The 26,822-nt window shown below is 44.8% G+C and overlaps 1 protein-coding gene across 4 annotated transcripts in view; it reads right to left on the reverse strand.

The window, feature by feature from the left end:
- The window catches only part of LOC124613090 (peptidoglycan-recognition protein LA-like), a 525,675-nt gene extending 500,198 nt beyond the window's left edge, over positions 1-25,477 (reverse strand). For all 4 annotated transcript variants that reach the window (XM_047141682.1, XM_047141681.1, XM_047141679.1 and 1 more), the window contains exon 1: positions 24,864-25,477. In XM_047141682.1, the coding sequence (XP_046997638.1) occupies positions 24,864-25,440 (577 nt within the window). In that variant the 5' untranslated portion in view covers positions 25,441-25,477. The remainder of the gene's footprint in view (positions 1-24,863) is intronic.
- Positions 25,478-26,822: the final 1,345 nt, after the last annotated feature.

The raw sequence follows: 26,822 nt of genomic DNA on the forward strand, positions 1-26,822 counted from the left end.
CGCTGTCGTATCTCAAAACTGGCAATATTGGCTGATAGTACACTTTCGTTTCCACACATCAGAAAATTAATTTTGAAAACCTTCTGCAGTTTACCAAAAGGACTGCAGGCTTCTTTGACTCTTCTGTTTACTTCTTTTGCCGTCCAACCAACCGTTGTCTTCAACTGCTCCAGATATAGAAACTCATCAACTGGTTCTACCGTTTCATCGCCCATTTGTAATTTTTTTTTTTTTTGTTTTCTGCGTGTTAGTTATAGATGGTTTTACTCATACTGTAATGGATTTTCAAACCCAGTTTCAAACTCTCTATAAAGTCATTCCATTCATTGTTGAAGTATATCTGTAGCACAGGCAAAAATTCAATATCATCAGCACAACTAAAGTGCTTCAGGCACGTCCCAGTAACAGTATGCCTTCTTCGTTTTCCCAGCCAAACATATGACAACTTCCCTTAGGACAGTTGGGAGCATATTTTGGTGACTTGGAACCTCCTCGCCTGATCCCTCTTCTAGTTCTTAAGTTCGCACTGTCCTGATTAAGAGTAATGGTAACTGCAGCATCGACGTAAACATTATTCATTATACTAACGTACTGTATATTAAATCAATGCCTGGTTTCTCAAAGGCTGTTAGAACAGATTTCGTTAAAACCGGGTCAAAAACTTTCCCAAAATATATTTAATCCAGAAAAAGTGCTAACTCATATTATTTATTCCGTTCTATAATTTCGTACACAACTCAGTACAGGAGAACACTCCAACGACTATTTAATAATGGCTGTCGAACTTCTCTACGCACAGAATTTACACAAACTTGTTGGACGAGAAGCGAGTACATTAAGCAGAGCCCCTAACCGAGTTGTGAAAGTCCGGAATTTGGACTGCCACATGACTTGAATGCAACAGCAGCGCACTCACTACCGAATATTTGCATTTCGTCTGAAACTCTTAACGGTGATGGGTTACCCCGGCTGAGGTCCCGTTGTCCGCTCGTCAACAGGCCCCACACCTGGCTAGAGAGCCTCCTCCCTAATGACGCTTGGAATATATTTCCGCACACAGCAGACCTTACATCAGAGCTGGCCAAACACAACGCGCCGCGCACCGGGGAAAGGACGTGTGTGCGGGGATCACAATAGTATATCATCCCACAGTCGAACTGTTCTCCATTTGTTACCGAGGCTGTGTTACGAGACTCTGGCAGTTGTGTTCACGTTCCTCTCACTGCAGAACTGATATAGGTAATAGAGAAGATCCAAAAAATTAGTAGTGTGTTTCGACACGTTATCGTTTCATAAGTGCAAAAGCGTCATGGATGTGCTCATCTGATTACAGTGGCAAACGCTATTAGAAGCCGTTGTGTAACACTGTGTGGTTTACTATTGAAATCTAGACACCGCACTTTTCACGAAGCATATTGCTTCCTCCTACTGGTATTTCGCGAAAAGACAATGAAGGTAAAATTAGAGAAGATTCGAGCTCACATGGAGGTTTGTTCTTCCGGCGCACGATTCGCGACTGGAACAGAGAAATCGAGAAGTCGCAGTGATGCGCAAAGCATCTTTTGCAACACACCAAATGGTGCCTTGTGCAATACAGATGTAGATGAACATCTGCACGGAGAGCTTTGCTCTGTAATAAATGTCAGTCTAGTTTATTAAGCGACTATGAGCAAGCATAAACCCCAGAATAATAGTTTCCATGCTGACAATAAGAATATATATATATAAAGTATAAATACCTCTAAAAATAGATAAAAAAATTTGAGGCAAGAATCTAAAAGAAGATCAAGACATAATTCTATTTAATAATCTCAACTCACCTACCGAATTCAATGAAGGAAGAGCAGCCATATTTTATGATCTCAAAAGAAATCACCACAAAGCCATTCTACGCATCAAATTAATTATACCCTTATTAATTAATAATTTTCGTCTACCTAAACGCTCATAAATAATATTAGATAAATAAAATAAACCAGAAGAGCATAAGCCATGACCAACCATTAAAGAAAGTGAACCCATACAAACCTATCAATTTATGGTAATTAATCCACCAATAACCACATAGATAATATTGTGGGGAAGGCGAAACAAAGACTGCGCTTTGTTGGCAGAACACTTAGAAGATGCGACAAACGCACTAAAGAGACAGCCTACATTACACTTGTCCGTCCTCTGCTGGAATATTGCTGCGCGGTGTGGGATCTTTCCCAGGAAGGATTGACGGAGGACATCGAAAAAATGCAAAGAAGGACAGCCCGTTTCGTGTTATCGCGGAATAGGGGTGAGAATGTCACTAATATGATACGCGAGTTGGGGTGGCAGTCACTGAAACAAAGGCGGTTTTCTTTGCGGCGAGACCAATTTACGAAATTTCAATCACCAACTTTCTCTTCCGAATGCGACAATATTTTGTTGACACCCACCTACGTAGGGAGAAATGATCATCATAATAAAATAAGAGAAATCAGAGCTCGAACGGAAAGATTTAGGCGTTCCTTTTTCTCACGCGCCGTTCGAGAGTAGAATGGTGGAGAAGTAGTATGAAAATGGTTCGATGAACCCTCTGCCAGGCATTTAAGTGTGAATTTCATTGTAACGATGTAGATGTAGATTCTTACATGAGCAACAGAAGAATAAGCAATCAAAGATTTTAAATCAACTGGACGAAAACAGATAAATCTAACAATAACTCCACCAGACAGACCTAGAGACAACCAGAAATAATTAAATTTCAAACCCAAATAACACGAAAAATACCATAACCACCCAACTTCAACAAAACACCAGCAAGGATTATTCTACCAGAAATAGGGGCCTCTACATGAGCCTTAGGGAGCCATAAATAAACCAAAAATATAGGCATCTTAACTAAAAAAGCCAAAATTATAAATACATAAAACATTAAATAATAAGAACAGAATCAAAGAACAAAGGAAAATACAAAGTATTAGCAAAATCATAAACCTTAAATAAAACTAACAATAAAGGTAATCTAACAACTAACCAAGAGCTTTACTCTGTAATATATGTCAGTCTAGTTTATTAAGCGACTATCGCGTAAACCAGAACATGGTTTCAATTGCAGGTTGCCTATCAAAAGACCTCTAGAGGCAACAAAAATTTGATTTTCAGTATTTCGTGTAACTATTCGCCACATTTAAAAATTTACAGTTCTGTCATAACCTACTCATTAAGAGGTACATTCTTATGTTAAAAGTTTAACACAATAAGACAAGTATGTCGTCGGAAAAAATCGTAGCGCTAAAAAAATTGTGTATTGAAATTTCGGGATTAGATTTGTCTAGGTAACATACACTCCTGGAAATTGAAATAAGAACACCGTGAATTCATTGTCCCAGGAAGGGGAAACTTTATTGACACATTCCTGGGGTCAGATACATCACATGATCACACTGACAGAACCACAGGCACATAGACACAGGCAACAGAGCATGCACAATGTCGGCACTAGTACAGTGTATATCCACCTTTCGCAGCAATGCAGGCTGCTATTCTCCCATGGAGACGATCGTAGAGATGCTGGATGTAGTCCTGTGGAACGGCTTGCCATGCCACTTCCACCTGGCGCCTCAGTTGGACCAGCGTTCGCGCAGGACGTGCAGACCACGTGATACGACGCTTCATCCAGTCCCAAACATGCTCAATGGGGGACAGATCCGGAGATCTTGCTGGCCAGGGTAGTTGACTTACACCTTCTAGAGCACGTTGGGTGGCACGGGATACATGCGGACGTGCATTGTCCTGTTGGAACAGCAAGTTCCCTTGCCGGTCTAGGAATGGTAGAACGATGGGTTCGATGACGGCTTGGATGTACCGTGCACTATTCAGTGTCCCCTCGACGATCACCAGTGGTGTACGGCCAGTGTAGGAGATCGCTCCCCACACCATGATGCCGAGTGCTGGCCCTGTGTGCCTCGGTCGTATGCAGTCCTGATTGTGGCGCTCACCTGCACGGCGCCAAACACGCATACGACCATCATTGGCACCAAGGCAGAAGCGACTCTCATCGCTGAAGACGACACGTCTCCATTCGTCCCTCCATTCACGCCTGTCGCGACACCACTGGAGGCGGGCTGCACGATGTTGGGGCGTGAGCGGAAGACGGCCTAACGGTGTGCGGGACCGTAGCCCAGCTTCATGGAGACGGTTGCGAATGGTCCTCGCCGATACCCCAGGAGCAACAGTGTCCCTAATTTGCTGGGAAGTGGCGGTGCGGTCCCCTACGGCACTGCGTAGGATCCTACGGTCTTGGCGTGCATCCGTGCGTCGCTGCGGTCCGGTCCCAGGTCGACGGGCACGTGCACCTTCCGCCGACCACTGGCGACAACATCGATGTACTGTGGAGACCTCACGCCCCACGTGTTGAGCAATTCGGCGGTACGTCCACCCGGCCTCCCGCATGCCCACTATACGCCCTCGCTCAAAGTCCGTCAACTGCACATACGGTTCACGTCCACGCTGTCGCGGCATGCTACTAATGTTAAAGACTGCGATGGAGCTCCGTATGCCACGGCAAACTGGCTGACACTGACGGCGGCGGTGCACAAATGCTGCGCAGCTAGCGCCATTCGACGGCCAACACCGCGGTTCCTGGTGTGTCCGCTGTGCCGTGCGTGTGATCATTGCTTGTACAGCCCTCTCACAGTGTCCGGAGCAAGTATGGTGGGTCTGACACACCGGTGTCAATGTGTTCTTTTTTCCATTTCCAGGAGTGTATTTAACGAGAAAACCAAGAGAGTGCTCCTGCTGCTGTGCGAAATCGCACCCTACACCATGACTCCAGATGCAGGTCCCAAGTGTCTAGTACGCAGACAGGTTGGTTGCAAGCACTCAGCTGGCCTCCTCGTAACCAACACACAGCCATCCCTCACACTGATGCAGGACCAGCGTTCATCAGAAAACACGACAGACCTCCATCCACCCTGCCCTGTAATGAGCTCTCGCTTGACATCATTGAAGTCGTAAATGGGGTCAGTGGAATGCACGCTACAGGGCGTGTGGATCGGAGCTGTAACCTACTTGTAACACTTCGTTGGGTCACTATGATGCCAACTGCTGCTCAAATTGCTGCTGCAGATGCAGTGCGATGCGCTTCAGCCATGCGCCGAAAACAATGGTATTCCCTCTCGGTAGTGGTTCAAATGGCCCTGAGCACTATGGGACTTAACATCTTAGGTCATCAGTCCCATAGAACTTAGAACTACTTAAACCTAACTAACCTAAGGACATCACACACATCCATGCCCGAGGCAGGATTCGAACCTGCGACCGTAGCAGTCCCGCGGTTCCAAACTGCAGCGCCTAGAACCGCTTGGCCACTCCGGCCTCTCGGTAGTGCCATGTGGCCTTCTGGATTTCGGTCTTCTTATGACTGTACATTCTAATTATAGAATGAAGGCTTTTACGACCGGGTGACATAGCTGCTGGTACATTCTGATGACACCGCTGCCAGCATTCACGTACAGTGACTACATTCCTGCCAAATTTCTCTGCCGTATCGCAGATGTTACATCCACCTTCCCGTAGCCCTATTACACCACCTCGTTCAAACTCAGTGAAGTATCGATAGTGGCGTCTTCGTCGCCTTAAAGGCATTCTTGGTTAACACCGACCCACAACGTCCAATCACAAAGGTAACTAACGGTCACGAGCGTTACAGCGTGTATACAAAGCAAACCTAATTTGCATCAACATAGTGGTGCTATTAGCGCCACTCTTATGAAACTGGTGCGATTTCTAATAGACATCATCTTTCAGATGTAGAAATAAGCCTACCAACTTTCGTTTATGTCGCACAACTCCTTCGTGGTGTCGCGATTTTTTCCCGACAGTGTATTACAGTTAGAAACTGTGTGTTTGTCATGAGCCAGCGTGACTGGCGGCGCGCGAATACCCGGATTCCATTCATCCAATATTTGAGAATGGGAGCACCTAGCGACTTCCAATAAACTTTAAGCACAATTTCAAACCTTCACGAAACTTTTTCTCGCTTACATGCTTAACGTCAAATATTTAACACATTAACTCATTTGTAAAGTAACCAGACGCTTGAAGCGGCTTTATACATGGGAGTGAGATTCTTTAGAGAATAGGGGGTTTACTGGCCAGTTCAGATTTTTTCATGAAGTCAAGACGAAAATCTGCTGTTTACTGTATATCGTACTTCTATGTACGACGCAGATTTCAGCTGTCGCTTTTTCGATTTTCTCATGGTGGGAAATAATATGCCTCTGATTTATATTTCCGACTGTTCCAAATACTCTTCTAGCCTTGTATTCCCCTTCCTATTAAATGAGGAGCTTTCAGGCATTGTTTTTTGTGGATCTTTCAGTACGACACATGTGGTGTAACTGCTTACTTTTTCATTTTATTCTCATTAATATATTCAACATTCGTCTATAACCCAGTTCTATCCTCTTGCCCCTTGGTATATCTGCATCTTTATCACATCCATAGGTACACGTATTACCGAATCACCAGTTTAATACGCTGTGGTTGCGATATACGAACAGGAATTCTTTACAGAGGACCGGGAAGAACGATAGAGGACGACATAGGGAAAGAGTAATTTGCGTTCCGGAGACATGCAGCAACACACAGTGGAACACTGATCCCACGACTCACCTTAGAAGACAGAGTGAAGACTGACAATGCTGAGTGGATCGACTTCATAGAGTTCTGAAGTTCTCAAGGTTAAAAGACAAGGATCGAGACTGTAGTAATAAGAGTCGAAGTGTACGAAATGCAAGCAGTGACTGAGAAGAGAATGAGACACTGTTGAAGGGGATTTACGAAGTTATTTAAGCCGGCCGCTGTGGCCGAGCGGTTCTAGGCGCTTCATTCCGGAACCACGCGGCTGCTACGGTCGCAGGTTCGAATCCTGCCACGGGCGTGGATGTGTGTGATGTCCTTAGGTTAGTCAGGTTTAAGTAGTTCTAAGCCTAGGGGACTTATGACCTCAGATGTTAAGTCCCATAGTGCTTAGAGCCATTTGAAGTTATTTAGTTTGTGCACTAAGAAGGCAGTAAAGAAAAGCAAGGAGAAATTTGCAAAAGGAATTAAAATCCAGGGAAAACAAGTAAAAACGTTATGGTTTGCTGAAGATATTGTAAGACTACCAGGTGTTTGTAACTGAAGTGTAGCTTGTCTCAGTGGTCCAATGTGTGCTGTAGTTAAGATATGGCATCGAAGATTGTCAGATATTCTAATGCGTTAATGCTGAACCTATTTGCGCTGGAAAAATATTAATTTTCATTCTGGCCACCACGTGCAAATCTGGCTCTTTGTGTGCAAGAAAGACGTATCGAAATGTTTCCATATGTAATGGATTGGAAAAGGACGTGGGCAGAAAAGACCAAGGCATACTGTTGATTTTATTGTTACCGCAGCTTACACAATTTGTTCGATATGAACACCGGAGACAACGACATGTTGCACCCGTAAGACGACGTGATCAACAGCTGCTCGCAGCAGGGCCGGTGAAATCTGAGCAATGTGTTCCTTTATATTGGCCTTCAGATCATGTAGTGACCGATAGTGTCCCTGGTAAACGTGTTCTTTTAGGTACCCCCAGAGACCAAAGTCAGATGGATTCAGATAAGGTGATCTTGCAGGCCATGTATCTAGAAAACCTCTGGAGACAACACATTTGTGGAAGGTTGCATTAAGCAGATCTTTCACTGGGCGAATGACATGAGGTGTTGCGCCATCTTGCATGGAAACAGTGGTTTCCACATAGTTGCGCTCTTCCAAAGCGGGAATAACATGATGTACAAGCAGGTCTCGGTAACGTGCAGACGTCATGGTATATCCTTGCTTGTATTCTCTTCTGAGAAGAACAGACCAAGAATAAAGCTGCTCGCCAATCCACACCACACAGTCACATGCGGCGATTGCAATGGCTCTTCGTGCACAACAGGGGTTTTAACAGTACGCTTAATTCGGCAGTTCTGTGTATTCACTGCTCCCTGTAGTGTCAAATGTGTGACGTCACCCCACAGAATTCTGGCCGGCCACACGCCATCAACGTCGATCTGTGCCAGAAACCGAAGAACAAATTCAGAACGTCGCTGCGGGTCATGAGGTTTCAGTTGCTGGGTCTTGTACAGGTACCAGTGTAATATAGACAGTAAAAGATTCCGTACCGTTGATCGTGGGATGGACAATTCTCATGACACTGCAGGAGGACTGGCACTACCCGGGACAGGTGTTGCATGGTAAGTTACAGCAACAACAACCTCATCAATAACTTCTGCCGGAATATTATCATCTTCCCTTAACCATTTAATGGCATCGGGCCTCTCCCCAGACCTTTCCGTCGCCCATACTATCGAATGCAGCACTGTAATTGCTGCCGTTCGTATAAAACAGTTTCACTAACAGCGCACGGTCTTTCTCCTCGACAGCCATAGTGTTCAGTCACGATACGGCTTTTCAAATGACAGTGAAGGTATTGTACCTCCATAAAAACAGTGTACAGAGCCAAATTTGCAGCTGGTGGCGAAAATTGGAACTAATTTTTTTCTCGGCGTTAATCGGTTCCACATTAACGTGTAAGCATATCTAACCAGTTTCGCTGCTTTGCGATAATTACAGCCGACAATGGGCCTCCGTGACTAGCCGCACTTCAATTATACGCACCCGGAATAAGAGATGGTAAAGGGCTTGTAAGGTCAATCGACTTAAATCGATAATTTTGCAGAACGACATTTTTCCAAAAGACTGTGTATAATTTTTTTTAAATTTTTCACACGATGGTTCTTCAGATTTTTTGAGACTGTGAGGCCTAAGCAGAAGAAAAAGAAAATGGAATAGATAATGTAGTGAAAAGAGATTGTAAGTTGAACGTCAACGAGGGATGGTGGAGTGCAGTTGAATTTAATCACGCGATGTAGATGGAATACATTAAGAAATGAGACGCTAAAAGTAGTAGATAACTTTGGCCCTTTGGGCAGCAAAATAACTAGAGGTTGATAAAATACGGAATATACAGGGCTCACCAAAAAAGGAACAGATTTCAAACATTTATTGCTTCCAAGCTACAAATGATTCCAACGTTCCATGAAAGAGAAAAGTTCAAATTTTTATGCATTCAGTGTCAGCGCCACGAGAAATATCAAACGGGTTGCTCATACCCTGCAACACACGAGGCTGCTGGTCTCTCGTTATAGATTTCACAGCTTCAGTAATGCGATGTCACAAAGTTTCAAGAGTGTCAGGCACAGAGGGGATAAAAACGCGGTCTTTCATATACCCCCACTGATAAAGACCACAGGGTGTGAGGTCTGGAGACCTGAAAGGCCACTGGCGATGAAGTTCATCTTCTGATTCTCCTCTTCAAATCCAATGTCCTTGAATAGTGTCATACAGAATTTCTCTAAGCACGTCCAACGTTACCTTAATGACCCTTTTCAGGACGTAGGATTGGAAGAGGAGGAGCAGAAGACGGACATCATCGCCGGTGGCCTTTCGGGTCTCCAGAACTCACACCTGATGGCTTTCATCTGTCGGGTTACGTAAAATGTCGCGTTTTTATCCCCCCCCCCCCCCCCCCCCCTATGCCAGGCACTCTTGCTGAAGCTGTGAATTCGATAACGAGAGACCAGCTGCTTCGTGTGTGGAAGAAAATGAGCCACCGTTTTGATGTTTGAACACATGGTGCTCACAATGAATGAATAAAAATGTGAACTTTTCTCTTTGCAGGAACGATGGAATTGTGTTTTCATCTTTTGTCGTTTGGAAGCAATAAATGTTTGAAATCTGTCTCTTCATTTTGAATAGCCCCGACTGGTAAAAGCAAGAAAATATTTTATGACAAAGAAAAATACGATTATATCTAATATAGATTTTAGTGTTAGAAAGTCTTTTCTGGCGGTATGTCTTTGGAGAGGTTAATTTAACTCACCTGGACGCATTCGCAACAGGATGGAACTGTAGGAAAAAAACTCTTCTTTCACATCCGGCGTTCCCCAAGTAAGTGTTATAGGCCCTCTATTGTTCCTGATCTATATTAACGACATCGGAGGCAATCTGAGTAGCCGTCTTAGATTGTTTGCAGATGATGCTGTCATTTACCGTCTTATAAAGTCATCAGATAATCAAAACAAGTGGCAAAATGATTTAGATAAGATACCTGTATGGTGTGAAAAGTGGCAGTTGACACATAATAAAGAAAAGTGCGAAGTTATTCACATGAGTACTAAAAGAAATCAGCTAAATTTCGATTACGTGATAAGTCACACAAATCTGAGCGCTGCAAATTCAAATAAATACTTAGGGATTACAATTACAAATAAAACTTTCCTGGCAGATTAAAACTGTGTGCCCGACCGAGACTCGAACTCGGGACCTTTGCTTTTCGCGGGCAAGTGCTCTACCATCTGAGCCACCGAAGCACGACTCACGCCCGGTCCTCACAGCTTTACTTCCGCCAGTACCTCGTCTCCTACCTTCCAAACTTTACAGAAGCTCTCCTTCGCAGGAGGTGTAGATGTCTTTATGTACGTACTAGATTCCCACGTTACTTACAAGGCTCATGCCCAAAAGAGCAATTCAATCGCCGAATTTCATCTCTGTCTCATCAATGTGATTTTGAAGAAATACGAGGAAGAAACGGAATCATGAAGAGATCATCGACCAGTCGTTGAAAATCCATTTCCCGGCACTGTTGAATATAAGACGACACATCGTATGCAGCAAGAACAAAAGGCAAGATGAATGCGTTATTTTGTTGCACTGTGTGTTGTCTCTGTTTTTAAATTATGGTCCACTAAAAAAAAAAAAAATCTCCCTAAATTAAGCTGCTTTCTAAGGTTATCCGTTTTGAGAAATGTCAGCATGAAGAACATCTGAAGTGTTCTTTATTACGGTAAGAACTCGGTGGATCGTCAGACGGTGCACGACATACAGCAGCTAGTCCTCAGATTGGCAGTGTGTGCAGCTCACGGCGCACCCAGCAGCCGAAGTGTTAACAACGAAGGTAAACAGGAGTTACTTCGTGAGCAGCTTGTGCCCGCCTGTAGCATAGTCGTGATAACGAGCGATGCAGCCGCGAGCTGGGTATTTACTCTGTGCTTACGGATCGTCTCCAGACATTTAGCCCAACCTTTCCAGAAAAGTCGTCATTGCCGGTTCAGCATTGCTAGTGTTGAACGACAGAATGTAGCCCATTCCATAAAAGACTTTAAAACTCTTATCGACTGACGTGATTAGCCTTTGGAAGCACGATGCATATCGACAATAAGACTAAGGAAAAGACTAAAAATAACCTCACTCGTCCCCAACTACGACTTCTGCTGCTTTCTTTTAAAAAATATAAAAAAAATGTTAGGGCCGAGTAGGACTCAGCTATGAGGGTTCCGTACACAATTATACATATATTTAAGGTGACAGTTACTGAACTATACGAAAAAGAAACGTAAATTATCTGTAGACTACGGTGTGTACGCACTTTATTGAACATGTAAACGTCACTACAGATATTCGGATCTAGGTCATGATATGTTCGATATGCCTGCCATCACAGGCGATGATGTGGCGCAGACGAATAGCGAAATTCTGCATGACACGCTGAAGTGTCGGAACATCGAAGCTGTGGATGACCTCCTGAATGGCTGTTTTCAGCTCAGCAATGGTTTTAGGGTTATTACTGCACACTTCGTCTTCCATATAGCCCCACAAAAAAGGAGTCGCATGTGTTCAGATCAGGAGAACACGGCGGCCAGTCGAGGCCCATGCCAGTGGCCTCTGGGTACCCCAGAGCCAGAATGCGATCCCCAAAGTGCTCCTCCAGGACATCAAACACTCTTGCTTTGATGAGATCGAGCTCCGTCTTGGGTGAACCACATCTTGTTGAAATCATGGTCACTTTGGATAATGGGAATTAAATCTTCCGAAACCTTCACTTACCGTTCGGTAGTCGCAGTGCCATGAAGGAATATCGCACCGATCATTCCGTGACTGGGAATCACACACCACCCGCTGAAGGTGAAGAGACTTCTCGATGGCGAAATGCGGATTCTCAGTTCCCCAAATGCTTCAGTTTTGCTTATTGATTTATTGATGAACCCATCCAAATGAAAGTGGGCTTCGTCGCTAAACCAAACCACATATGCGCATGCTAATTCCCATCGTGCCACGCGGCCAACTGTACAGTTTGAACATCCTAACGCAAACCGTTCAGAAGCTATGACGATTTTATTTCATACAGTTCAATAATTGTTGCCCTGTAGATAATACATGCAGCCCGGGAATCGGGAATACTGACGATCTTTGCCCGTTATTGACACTGATACTGGCGATCCTAGTAATCCCAAGACTTTCGAGTACGGTTTAATTTTAAATCTGAAGCCGGATACCAAATGGCAACAAAAATATTTACTTGTTCTGTTAAAACCGGCTTCATGCCAAATTTCATGATTCTAGGACAACGGCAACTACCCTACAGGTTTTGATGAGTGAGTTTACGAGTATCAAAATATATGACAAGAAAGTCTCATCTTTTGGCTACATCGACGAAGAAGCTTCAATTTTTTACACCACCAAGGAACCCTAGGCGCATATGACACACATTTCAACTTGATACTTCTGAGAAAAAGGATAGACAGTCGGATAGCCAGCCAGACGGACAACAAAGTGATCCTATAACGGACTGCGAAAACAAAGAATATTGTGTCAGGTTTGGTGCAGTACTTTATCTCTTGCTAATGTGAGTTGTGAGCTCCTTTTGTCATCCCTACGTACCTGTTTTCCACATTCAGCGTAGATACGAAGAATAGGACGGAGTCAACTGCAGACATAGGAAACCAACGGTTCTACAAGGCTACACGTTGCTCGGTCGAACGGTTATCTCGATGGGCTCGGTTACTCATTTAGCCCTTAAAATTGACGAAACAGTACTTGGAATTATTTTCTTAGAGTGGCACCTAATGAAGGTTCACTCAGACTCTTAACCCGTGCAACTCTTTGTGTATGAACAGCCTTGTGAGGCTGCAGATGTTATCCTTCACGTCATTGACTGGTCCCCCCATTAAGATGAACGTACTGACTACTATTCCGCACGCACGTATTTTGTTTGCTCGGAGACGCGGAACTGTAGCGAAGACTTTCCGGAAGTCGTGAACCACGGCCTCAGCCGGAACTGCACTATGTAATGCCTTCGGGAGCTCATGAATGAAGAGAGAAAGTGGGCTCCATAATTTTACGGGAAACTGACGTCTGTATGATAAGTCTATAGCTTAGAGCATCTGGGTTGCGACCCTTCTTGTAGTCTAGGACACCTTAACCCATTATCTCGTCGGGTGCGACGCTGCACTGTTCCAGCGACCTACGGTCAGCAGAAGTCATGTCCTCTGCACAGTCAGTGAAGATTCTGCCGGGCACACCCTCAGGTCTTGTGCCCTTCCCTCTGTAGGAGGATTTCACTTGTTACTCAATTCAACCCTCATTCACAGGGTGTGGACAAAAATATAAAAACATCAAAAACAAAACACAACATATTAACATGCCTAATATGTTGTACGAAAACGGTTATTATCCAAAACAGGTACCGTTCATCTTGGAATGGATAAATATAGGTCCTGTATGGTTTTCGAGGGAGTCTTATGGCATTCTTCCTGCCAGACGGTGATGGAGGTGGACAGCAATTACGTACCGTTCACTCCAAGGTGGACCACAAAGGCTCAGTAATACCGAGATCTGGAGACTGTGATGGTCAAGGGAGATGCGACAAATCCTCCTCATCCTCACAAGACCAGACCAGAGTTGTGTCAGAAGGGGCCCGGTCGTCTTGGAACGCAGCATCACCTTTGGGGAACAAATATTGTACCATGGCAGGGACCTGGTTAGACAAGATGGTCACATAATCCTTGGCAATAATGCGACCTGAGTTACCACGGGGCTCGTAGAATATCACAATATAGCTTCCCAAACCAGCACCGAGCCTCCATCATGCTTCTTGGTTCAAAAATGTCCCTGAGCACTATGGGACTTAACTTCTGTGGTCATCAGTCCCCTTGAACTTAGAACTACTTAAACCTAACTAACCTAAGGACATCACACACATCCATGTCCGAGGCAGGATTCGAACCTGATACCGTAGCGGTCGCGTGGTTCCAGACAGTAGCGCCTAGAACCGCTCGGCCACTTCGGCCGGCATGCTTCTTGGGACGAGAATTCGGCCAGAATTTGGAAACAGTGTGAAACAACTCACCGCCCAGATTACTTTCTTGAATTGCTCCAAAGTCCATGGCTTCGGCACCACGTTTTCCTGTTATGGGCATTTGCATCACTGATGAGTGGTTTTCGAATTTCAGCTCGCCCTACAGCTCACTCCCTGTGGAGCTCCCTTTGCGCTGTTTGGGTACTGACTGGGTTCGCGAGTGGGACATTTACTTCTAGGTGACTTTAGCAGCTATGGTCCCCTTATTTTTCGTCACAATCCAATGACCCTCTCTCCAAGATCACTCAACACACACTTCCGTCCGCGTTGTGACGCAGCGGATGATATTTTAGGCGTTCCCTGTATGCGATACCGTGCCACTTGAAACACCAATCACTTCGCTTGCCTTGGTTACGGAAGCACGCACCGTGCGAGCGGCAAGAATCCGCTCACGTTCGAATTCACATAGTTCCAACATACTGCACTCACAAACACACAATACTCTATTCTGACCACGACTACCACTTGCAGCGTACTGAAGACATTGAAGAGGTGCTGTTCGTGGTCAGATACAACAGCACAACATGCAGGCTTGGCTGGCATTTGCATTTATGCTCAAGCGTGCATTTCTCTTGGTGTTTACATATTTTCGACCAGTCCCTGTATTTCTGTGTAACTGTGTCATTAAAGCGATGGTTGGGCGTTGTGTTTTAGCTCTATGATATGGATGCAGTGTGAGGCAAACCCAGGACAGGCGCTAGTGCGGAATGTTGTTTAGGCGTTTCGTTCATCACGTTCATCGTCATGTGGCAGAGAGCTGGTTGTGCGGCCAGGCCTTGGCGGTGACAGTAAAAACACACACACACACACACACACACACACACACACACACACACGACGGCGAGGTGACGTGTCCGGACCGCTAGCCAATCAGGTGGCCGGGCAGCTTTCTCTGCATCTGCAGCGCGCTGCGCTGGCTAGCGAGCCGAGCCAGGAGACACACGCCTCTCGCTGTATATGATACTTCCTCCCTCACTGTTTGTAAACATTCGGCGATTCGCTTCCTCAACTTCCACCCCGTCTGCGGCTGTTCAACTTCTGGCGAACCAATCTGTTTCTTTCTTTCGCTAGGTTAAAGCTTTCTCGAAGCTGAGGAAAGACTATCTGCAGTAGTAGGTAGCCCCACTATTTTGTTGCTTCCCTCTTGTAAATCACTCGAAAACAATGCAAATACCGTTAGTTTTACTCAGTTAACTGTTTCCGTTATGCAACCATCTGTAGACGAATTTAATGTCCTGTTTGCGGCTCTGGTACGTATAAGTCGTCAGCTGTGAAGCCAAGAACACGTTATTACTCTCCACAGCTGACTGATATTTACTAGCAGAGTGCGTTTGAGCTGCCGCCTCAGCGACGATATTTAACTGCTCTGAACACTGTTGCACAACCGAAATCAGCTACCAAATAAAATAAATCATGATTTGGATTCTTCTAAAACCATTTCAACTGTCGGTCACAATGTTCCTTGACATAATGACTAAAATTAATGTTCGTAAAATCTAGTTTACCAAAGCGAAGAAACATAAAAAAGGGTAGGATAGGGAAAGAGTCTACTGGAAACGTTTGCAACATGAAAGTGCATGTTAATGAGAGGAAGAAAAATTATAGGAGTAATTAAAGGAAAACACATTATTGAGGATTTTGGGTGTAGCAGGCATGGGGAGGTGAAAGGGTTATCGGAAAAGACTGGTGAAAAGGCTATCAACTATCTCTTAACGCAGAGTAATCCGAAGTGGTACACTTCACAAAACGTAAGAGTTTGGTTTCCATTGATCATAGCATTTAATAACCCACGACAACAATATGTTATGAAATGGGAGACTACGCTTATTCTTGGATACTTGGGAACTACAGTTCGTCTACAAAATAAAGTGGATATTTTTATTTTAACGGTTCTCAAGTGAAATAGATTAGTAAGAGGCTAGCAGCGAATACGAAGCGTATACAAAGAAAGGCGGTGCGAATAACCCAGGCCTCCGGGTCGGCGAGGGAGTGTAATAGAAATGCTGCATGTTGACATTCGAAGAATAACGCCCTATTTCTGTCGAGTATCTGCTTAAGAAACTTCAAAAACAAATCTTACAAGGTAGAAAGACCAAATGCCCTTCAACCATCTCGTGGAGATACTGCAAATAAGATTAGGCAAGTAACAATTAACACAGAAGAGCGGAAGCGTACGAGAACACCCATTTACATGTGTTGCATCCGTGAAGCGGGATGGCAACCCAAAGACTGCGTTTCATTGGCTGAAGCTTTAATACATGCAACAAATCCACTAAACAAACTGCTTACAATACACTTTACCGTCCTTTTCTAAAGTACTGATGCACGATATGGGATCCTAACAGTAAGTCCAAAGAAGCGCGGTTCGTTGTGTGTCATACGAAACAGAAAGAGGGGGAGGGGGAGGAGGGAGGGAGAGAACGAATAAGATAAGTGAGGAGGGATGGGATAATTAAAGCAAAACTTCTTCTAATTACCCCAAAATCTTGTAACGAAATGTCAGTGAACAACTTTTTTTCCTGCGAATGCCAAAATATATTGTTGCCTCTCACTTACAAAGGGAGAACTCAGAAACAGAAAGATTTAGTTTTTTATATATATAAATTAGATATTTGTGCTGCCAGACGACTAGAAGCAGATACCAGTTGCAGGCTGCCTATATAACGGAGCCCAGGAGCAACAAAAATGTGATTTTCTGTATTCCATATGCGAGGGGTATCTAGTAAGTGGATTACGTTTTATTTGAAAAAACTGTGTTTTATTTACTTGAAAGCGATACTTAAATATTACTTTTCAACATAGTCTCCACACAAATTGAAGCACGTATCATAGTGGCGAACAATAATTTTCCAGTGTTACAAAATTCTGCCGTCTGAGACTGCAACCAGTTAGTCACTCCCTAGCTTCTGTGCAACGATCTGATGCAACAAACTTTATGAAATTTGTGTAAAACGAGAGCTCCGTCACTGTCGGTCGGCAGTTTTCTTGGATCTTCTCAGCGACTTTAGCGACCAGTTCGCCAGTCACAGTGCTCGATCGTCCATCTCGCTCGTGGATATTAGTTCGGCCACTTTCGAGTGTAATGCACCACTGGCGTACTTCGCCTTCGGTGATTACGTTGTTTCTGTACACTTTACACAGCTGCTGATAAATTTCAATCGGTTTATGGGTTTTTGCAACAAAAACCTTATTACTGACTGCACTTCAAAACACGTGGTATTTTCAATTGCGGCATACATTTAAAAATGCCTTCTAGCCCTCGAATTTGTTGAACTAATTTAAAAATTTTAAATGTTGTCGTGATCTATTCATTAAAATATGTAATCTAACGTCAAAAGTTTAACACAATAAGATAAATATTAAAGTTAGAAACTGCGTACGAGGTCTGTTGAAAAAATCCCCGAACATTCTTAATTTCGCGTCAATGCGGTTGGCATCCCTGCACACACCTGTATGTAATGCGTAACTGCCGGATGTTTTATTGTTGTATGTCTGTTATTTATTGTTATTGTTGTATTGAGTAGAGCGTTATGTAGCACAGTTTGCGAATTTCGAGATAGAAGAGTTAGAAGAGCAACGCGCGTGCATTAAATTTTGCGCGAAACTCAAGAATACCTTTACAGAGACACAGCGAATGATGTAGGAAGCCTACAGCGATGACTGATTAAGCGGTACTCGATATTACGAATGGCTCCCACGGTTTAAAAATGGCCGGACGGAAGTTAAAGGTGACCCTTGTTCAGGACGCCCTTCGAAGTCTACCCACGACGCTCTTGTCAGGAACGTCAATGAAATAGTGCGTGCCACCCGAAGACTGACTGTCCGAGAGATTGCAGAAGAGTGTAACATTTCAGTTGGATCATCACTAAATCTTGACATTGCCTCTTGGAACGCATCACATTGCCGCCAAGTCCGTCCCACGGCTTATGAGTTAAGACTAGAAAGGCCTCCGCCTCGCAATCTGTGAAGAGCTTTTGGATCCCGCAAATGAGAACGAGAAGTTCCTTAACAGAATCATAACAGGTGATGAGACGAGTATCTACGGTTATGACGCTGAGACCAAGGTTCAGTCTTCATAATGGGTCACGAATCGTTCTCAAAGACCAAAAAAAGCTTATCAGGTCAGATCAAATGTCAAAACCATGCTGATAGCTTTCTTTGAATTTGAAGGATTAGTGCCATCATGAATTCGTGCCACAGGGACAAACTGTTAATCGATGGTACTATCGGACGTGTTGCGACGCCTGTGAGAAACTGTGAGAAGGATACGCCCTGGAATGTGGCGACACAATTCATGGTTCTTGCAACGCGATAACGCACCCGCACATTCATCCCTGCTGGTGCGTGACTATTGCAGGAAAAACGAAATCATTTTTTTTTTAGTTCCAGAGTTGAAAATCCTGTTGAAAGGACGAAGATTTGCAACGATAGACGAGATTAAAGAAAATTCGCAATGGCGCTTCGTGCGATCCAGCAAGAGGGGTACCAAGACTGCTCCTGCAAGTGGAAACGGCGTTGGGAGCAGTCTATCAATTGTCGAGTAGAGTATTTCGAAACAGACCATGCACAACAAGTAAAAGGTAAGCGTAAAAAATTTTGTGGACGAAGTTCCCGAATTTTTTTGAACAGACCTCGTATATACCTTGCGGCAGCGTAACTCAGGGCATTTGAAAATGAGAGCACTTAACGACTTCCACCAAACTCTACATATAATTGCAAACCTTCTAGACGCTTTTTCTCGTTGACACTCCCCTGCCCGTCCACACACACACACACACACACACACACACACACACACACACACACACACACACACAAATTACCGAAAGGAAAAACATTATCGCTTACTACGTTTTCGCTGCTCACTGTACATACGGCCAAACTTTAACATCAGGCATGACGTTTTCCTTCATTACTTCTTTACTATACGTATACTACACATGCTATGTATATACATTGGCAGGCATCCACATGTACCACTGAACGTACTTGCAAACTTATATCATTGTACGACACATAATTCAGATGGTATGACGCCATAAACATTCAGATAAGATAAAAATTAGCTTTTCTGAAAATGGAGTGTCTACAACCATGTTTAACGTCAAATATTTAACACATTAACTCATTTGCAGAATAATCAGGCGTTATTTCGTGCATGGAAATTTGACTCTTGAAGGAGTTGAGGGTGAGATGATTACAACATACGGCGGTACGGCTATGATTTAAGTGTTAAAATTCCTCAAGCGCTCTCCGAGAGTAGAACGGTTCAGACATACAAGTAGATTCATAGTAGTGTCTTACAAATTAGGGTACCCTTGATTTCGGGGGAGGGGGGGGGGACAGTTATTTTCGCTGTGAATGTGAAATAGAGATTTCGCGATAAATAAATGGCTCTTGTGTGCACTTGCTACTAGTCAATATCCATTACTTGATCTGGCTTTTTCAAACTGACACTGAATTCATACGTCTGCCTGTCTGGTGGGGCAGAATGCAAACTTGGTTTACAAACAAGTTATTCTGTCGTGGAGGGTGGGGGGAGGCGGAGGGGGGCAGTGCCCTTAGTCTTGCATTCGAGTCGCGCCGATCGCAGAGTAATCATGTGGGTGTACACTAAGTGATCAAAAGTACCCGGACACGCCCAAAAATATACGTTCTTCATATTAGGGGCATTGTGTTGCCACCTTCTGCCACGTACTCCATATGCGACCTCAATAGTCATTAGACATCGTGAGAGAGCAGAATGGGGGGCTCCGCGGAACTCACGGACATCGAACATGGTCAGGTGATTGGTGTGTTACTTGTGTCATACGTATGTGCGCGAGATTTCCACACTCCTAAACATCCCTAGGTCCACTGTTTCCGATGTGACAGTGAAGTGGAAACGTGAAGGGACACGTACAAGACAGAAGCGTACAGGCCGACTTCGTCTATTGACTGACAGAGACCGCCGACATTGAAGACGATCGTAATGTGTAAGAAGCAGACATCTGTCCAGACCATCACACAGGAATTCCAAACTGCATCAGGGTCCACTGCAAGTACTATGACAGCTAGGTGGGAGGTGAGAACACTTGGATTTCATGATCGCGTGACTGCTCATAAGCCACACATCACGCCAGTAAATGCCACACGACGCCTCGCTTTGTGTAAGAAGCGTAAGCACTGGACGATTGAACAGTGGAAAAACGTCGTGTGGAGTGGCTAATCACGGTACACAATGTGGCGATTTGATGGTATGGTGTGGGTATGACGAATGCCCGGTGAACGTCGTCACCCAGCGTGTGTAGTGCCAACAGTAAAATTCGAAGGCGGTGGTGTTATGGTGTGGTGGTGTTTTTATTGGGGGTCTTGCATCCCTTGTTGTTTTGCGTGACAGTATCACAGCACAGGCCTACACTGATGTCTTAAGCACCTTCTTGCTTTCCACTGTTGAAGAGCAATTTGGGGATGGCGATTACATCTTTCAACACGATCGAGCACCTGTTCATAATGCACGGCCTGTGGCGCATTGGTTACACCACAATAACATTCCTGTACTGGACTGGCCTGCGCACGGTCCTCACCTGAATCCTATAGAACATCTTTGGAATGTTTTGGAACGCTGACTTCGTGCCAGACCTCACCGACCAACATCGATACCTCTCCTCAGTGCAGCACTCCGTGAAGAATGGGCTGTCATTCCCCAAGAAACCTTCCAGCACGTGATTGAACGTATGCCTGCTAGAGTGGAAGTTGTCATCAAGGCTAAGGGTGGGCCAACTCCATACTGAATTCCAGCATTACCAGTGGAGGGCGCCACGAATTTGTAAGTCATTTTCAGCCAGGTGTCCGGATTCTTTTGATCACATAGTGTATTTGTTTTGTGCAGAAATGTTGACAGCACTTGTCATCATGGGAATGCAAAGTGACTCCACATCTCGCTTTCAGTAGCCAATGAGAGAATAACAGGCAGACGATCAGCTTCATAGCGATGGATGACAAATACTCTTCGTGCCTTGGTCGTAATACAGTCTTCTCACGTACGAACTGTCACCGTTGAGCCGACGCTTCAACGTAAGCTCCCGTGATCGATCCCAGCTACAGTCTCGATATGTTACATCTAGTCGAAAACAGTTATGTCCGAAACTGCGACCGCTACTTTACAACAGTTAAATACACTCGACTTGCTCTTGTGCGACAAAATAACCACACCACACTGGACTATACATTACTCGAAATGAAGGCCATATTGGAACAGTAACCTCAGACGGAGGCTTACCGACTATTGTTCGTTCTTCCCACGAATTAGTGCTAATACTGAAGTACTACTCCCCATATGGTTGTGTTTTTTGTAGTTGATGTACGATTGACTGAGTTATTATGTTATATAGCGCTTCTGATTTCATCTAGTAGTTTCAACTATTTATAAAGAAACGTGCGTTACATATGAAGCTGCTAAACCACTCGCAAAGTAGCTTTTCATAACGACGATGGTTAAACGTGGAGTAAATCTTACCAGTGGCGAAAGCAGGCCTCGTGCTACGCTAGAAATTAATCTGTTGGAAAAGCATATTGACGATCGCCAATTCTGGTTTACAATCACTGGCTTCGCCAAATCACAATCAGTCACCTTCCAACCTATCCTAGACCTCTAGCTCCGCTAATGATCGGTCTGTCACCACAACCTAGATTTCGAGAGGCAACACCATCAAAATCTAACCCAGCAAGACGCGGACGCAGTGAACACGATTAACGGGAGGAGAAAGCGACTGCCCATAAGAATCAAACCATGAACACGTGATAAAAGTCATTAGCAAAAGCACGAAGACTCACAATATTTTAGCGTGCCTCGGCATATTATACGCGCTAGAGTAAAACAAAATATCTCATATGTAAAAATAAGCCATGTTTCTAGTGACGTTGCAACTGTCGGAGTAACTGTACTGTGACCGAGGACCAAGTTGAACGAGCGTTACTGCGTCTGCTAACATCGGAAGCTATAATCAGTTCCCGCCGTGCCCACCCGCGTGATGTTATTGGGTTTTGTGTCATCTTTTATTATTTTATTGTTACTTTGCATTCGTGGTGCGTATCAAAAAGTTGCATGACGATTGATTATTTGTTCTACGAGTGTTCTCCCACAAGAGACCAAATATGTTAAAGCGAATAGTTACTTACTTTTTACGTTACTTGAGCAAGGAAAATGTCTACAGTGTGCATAAATCAGAAGCAAACGTACGAAAACATTTTAATGAAAATTGTGTCAGCAGGGAAATGGTCAGCTCTATCGAAGGAAAAAAATAGTTCTGGAGCTTAATTTGCACTTAGAAAGAAAGCAAGACACAAAGGATAAAGTAAAATTGAGATATATATTGTCTTTTTAACTTTGTTTAATTGCCTTTGTATGTGTTTATTTTCTTGGGAAAATAAATGACGATGCTTTGAAATGCTTCGACAACACTTTCCCTATTCTTTCAGGTCTCCGAATCGCAGAGAATTGGCCATACAATCTTTGTCAGGAGCATCCACTATGAATTTTGCTGCCACCATTAATAAAGTCTATTATTATTGTTTGTTCCTTAATACGTCTTTTTGTAAGAAGGACAGTCTCCCATAACTTCACTTTTCACCATTCAGACGCGAACTGCGCAGCAAACTTCACTCTCAAGACACGCGATTTTGGCGCCGACGTGTATGCAAAGATCACTCGTGATAGCAGACACTCAGTACAGGAATATTACGTCAGAGGCGCTGCAGTAGACACACTTGCTACGAGCAGTCGATTCAGACGAGAAAGTCGATAGTGTAAAACTGGCTTAAGAAGCGTCTCGGCTAGGTGGCTGATGGGAGTAACTGAATGAATACTAATCGTAATGTTGACTGCTAATAAATAGTTTCCAGTCGCTAACGGGTTTAGCTAGCAGACGATGCAGTGAGGTGTCAATAGATGAAGTGATTTCGAAGTCAATTAATCATAACATTTGAAGGGTCGTTAACTCTGCGTGTGACCTAAGTTTTTACCTAGCCTTCCCCTCTCAACGATGTGAGGAGTCGCCAGAAACAGCACGTGGTTAGGCAATGGCGTCCAATAGAAGGACTTGCACCTGGGCACTGAGTCACCCGAAATTGTTATTACCTCTAATAGACACTTTATACTGAGTGTCCCAGGAAGAATGGTCAGTTACGATCATTCGAAGCAAAAGAAGTCTAGTACACACGGGCTCTACAACGCATAACTTCAGAGCTATGAGCACTTCTTCATCTTCGATGATGTGCAATAAATCCCTTCTGCTACAAGCTCTTTGCGTTCCACGTTTTTGGAGGGGGTAGTATGGACGAAAACAAGGAAAAAATGTCCGGTAACCTTGAGTCCTAAGGTGTATACCTTAAGAGGCACAGCACTTGTTCATCTTCGCTACTATGATACACATCTCTTCTACTGAACATGCTCGTAACTTTTGAGGCTTGCATTTTAGATCCCATGTTTACTGGGCATTTTTTTCTTGTTTGAGTCCATAGTCCCTCCTCCCATCCTAAAATAAGGAAAGCTAGAGTAGAAGAGATTTGTTTGACAGTATCGAAGAAGAAGAAGAAGAAGGTGGTCGCAATTCTAAGGATATACATTTTGAGACAGTGTTTACTACACGTATTTGCTTGGAATGATCATTCCTGTCATGACCCTAAATGTTAGCCATTCGTACTGGGACACTGTGTACAACGTTTAGTTAATATACAGGTTGATTCTTGAAATGAAGATACCAGCGACCAGACACCTTTTATAACACTGTTTACTTATATAGCTAGCGTCGTTAGCGGTTTCGAACCTACCGGTTCATCATCAGACGGCTTGTTCACGTTAAAATACATTCTTGTTACTTTAAATTAGTTTTCACTTTTTATTAAACCATATGATCAAAATTCCTTGCGATGGTCGTGCCCTACAACCAAACATGATGTGAGGCAATGTCTGTCTGACTATGAGTGTGCTCACAACGATTTGTTTACATCGTTTAAAATCGTTATGAGGCACAGTCACAGTTAAATAGACATTGTCTCACATCATGTTTTGGTTGTAGGGCACCACCACCCCAAGGAAATTTCATCATATGGGGCGATAAAAAGTCTGATGCAAAGTGACAAGAATGTATCTTAATGTGAACAACTCGTCTGATGATGAACCGGTAGGTTCGAAACCGGTGACGACGTTATTTATAAAAATAAGTAGCGGTATAAACTGTGGTGGTTACTATTATCTTCTCTGCAAAAATCAGCCTGTATTTTGTACACAGCCACAGGCTCAGAATGTCAGTTTTCGAGGTTGACTGGACCAGGAAAGAGTGAGTCCCGGTCGGTGGTATTGGGTTTCTAACGGTTCAAATGGCTCTGAGCACTATGGGACTCAACTGCTGAGGTCATTAGTCCCCTAGAACTTAGAACTAGTTAAACCTAACTAACCTAAGGACATCACAAACAACCATGCCCGAGGCAGGATTCGAACCTGCGACCGTAGCGGTCTTGCGGTTCCAGACTGCAGCGCCTTTAACCGCACGGCCACTTCGGCCGGCCCGGGTTTCTAACGGTTCAACACGAACCATCAGCCACCGCGTTGTAGTGTGCAGTAGAGTGGCTCGGAACTCACCGTTGGCGCGCGCCGCCTTGCCGTTGGCGACGATGGGCTGCAGCACCTTGAGGCGGACTCCCTCGGCGACGACGGCGGTCTTGTCGGGGGCGGCGGGGTCGACGTGCGCGACGCTAGCGCCCGTGCCGGCGGCGGGCACGGCCGTGGCAGCGGCGCCCTCCACATCCTTGGCGTATACCACCTGTTTGATAGTGACGGGCCCGTTGAAGAACGTCTTGTTACCGAACTGGACGTCGGTAGAGTTGGCGACGGCAACGTTGCCGAAGGTGGGGCCAGGACTCAGGTGGCGGCGCGGGTCTGCCAGCCCGAACGGGACCACGCCCCCCTGGTCCACCCCCATCGCCGCGAGCGCGTTCGCTGGCACCGTATCGTCCGCCAGGCTCTCGCCGGCCACGGAGCTGGTCCAGCTGAAGCTGTCACTGTCGCTGTCGCTGACATCTTCGACGGCTGCCTCTGTCCGAGCGGCAGCCGCCGTCCCTGCGGCCTCCGAGCTGGCGGCCGAAGCCACGTCTCCGCCATCGCCTTCAGTTTCGCGTCTGCCGCCGCCGTCAGCTGCGCGGTGGTCGCCGTCCAGCATTCCCGCGCATAGCCGTCACGTCGCGTCACGTCGGAGCGCGCTGATGAGCCACGCCGCGCGTACACTGCCGATAGCTTACTGCCTACTGTGCCGGCGAGGCGCGCTCGCTGTTGCGGCCTCGGCCGCCAGGGGCGCCGGCGGCGGCTCCGGCAGCTGGGAGTGCCCGCTTCTTCTGCACCGTGCGGCACAACTCTACCACCTCCGAAGTCGTAAAAGCTGCTCCGTGGCTGTGCCGGACATTCTCCTACTTCGTTCTTTCCCTAAAGAGAACGCAAGAAATAAGCACAGTTATTCTACATCTACACCCATACTCCGCAAGCCACCTGACGGTGTATGGCGTAACTGCTTCCAGTTGCTGACCTGCTATATTGTAGCTAAATGATAAGGGATATTTCTTTCTATGTATTCGATTTGGGAAGAGGGCTACACCAGCGTGTGACTGTGGCGATCCGGAGGGTACACCCGAACATGTAGTTTACGAATGCCCCCTCTTCAATGATGTTGCGAACACGAGACAGACTACCAAACTATGACACATATCATCTACTTAGACAAGAGGAAACTTTTCAGACCTTAAACACATTGGCTAACGAGGTATCGCGAAAAGTTTTAACTGAATACTTAAGAGGGATACACTAAATAACCAAGACAACAACCACTGATTGCGTCCAAAAGCCCTATTCCCATGCCGCCTGTGCGTGGACTGGCCGACTTTTCATCTTAGTTGGAATCCGCCACGCGCATTCTTAGGAGGCGTAGGGATCAACACCACCGATTGTGACACACACCCGAAATGACGTAGGATAAGTTAGTTTGTAGGGCTTAGTTTTAGGAAACTACGTTAGGAACTGCAGCGAATTAACATCGAGGCCTGCCCAGTGCCAGGGGCATGCTCTTTGGGATTAGCTCGAAGAGCAAGGCAATTTAAAAGTAGGTTTATATCTTTCACTGGCACACATGGGACGCTGCAGAATATAGGAATTAGTTATAAGAATTAGATATAAGCTGTAGATATTAGAAATTAAATGCCCATTGTTTGTTAAAATCAACTGTAGCTCACTTAAAAACTGAAACTATCTGCGAACTAAGTATAAATGTATAAGTATTATGACCCACTAATGAAATAAGGAAGTGGGTTAACTTTGTATAATTATAATGCTTTGCTAATAAAGAATTTAATGTATTCGCAGCACATTACACTTGTCTACATTGAGATTCAATTGCCATTCCCTGCACCATGCGTCAATTCGCTGCAGATCACCCTGCATTTCAGTAGAATTTTCCATTGTTACAATCTGTCGATATACCACAGCATCATCCGCAAAAAGCCTCAATGAACTTCCGATGTTATCCACAAGGTCATTTATGTATATTGTGAATAG

The sequence above is a fragment of the Schistocerca americana genome, chromosome 4 (genome assembly GCF_021461395.2).
Source record: "Schistocerca americana isolate TAMUIC-IGC-003095 chromosome 4, iqSchAmer2.1, whole genome shotgun sequence".
Taxonomy (NCBI): Eukaryota; Metazoa; Arthropoda; class Insecta; order Orthoptera; family Acrididae; genus Schistocerca; species Schistocerca americana.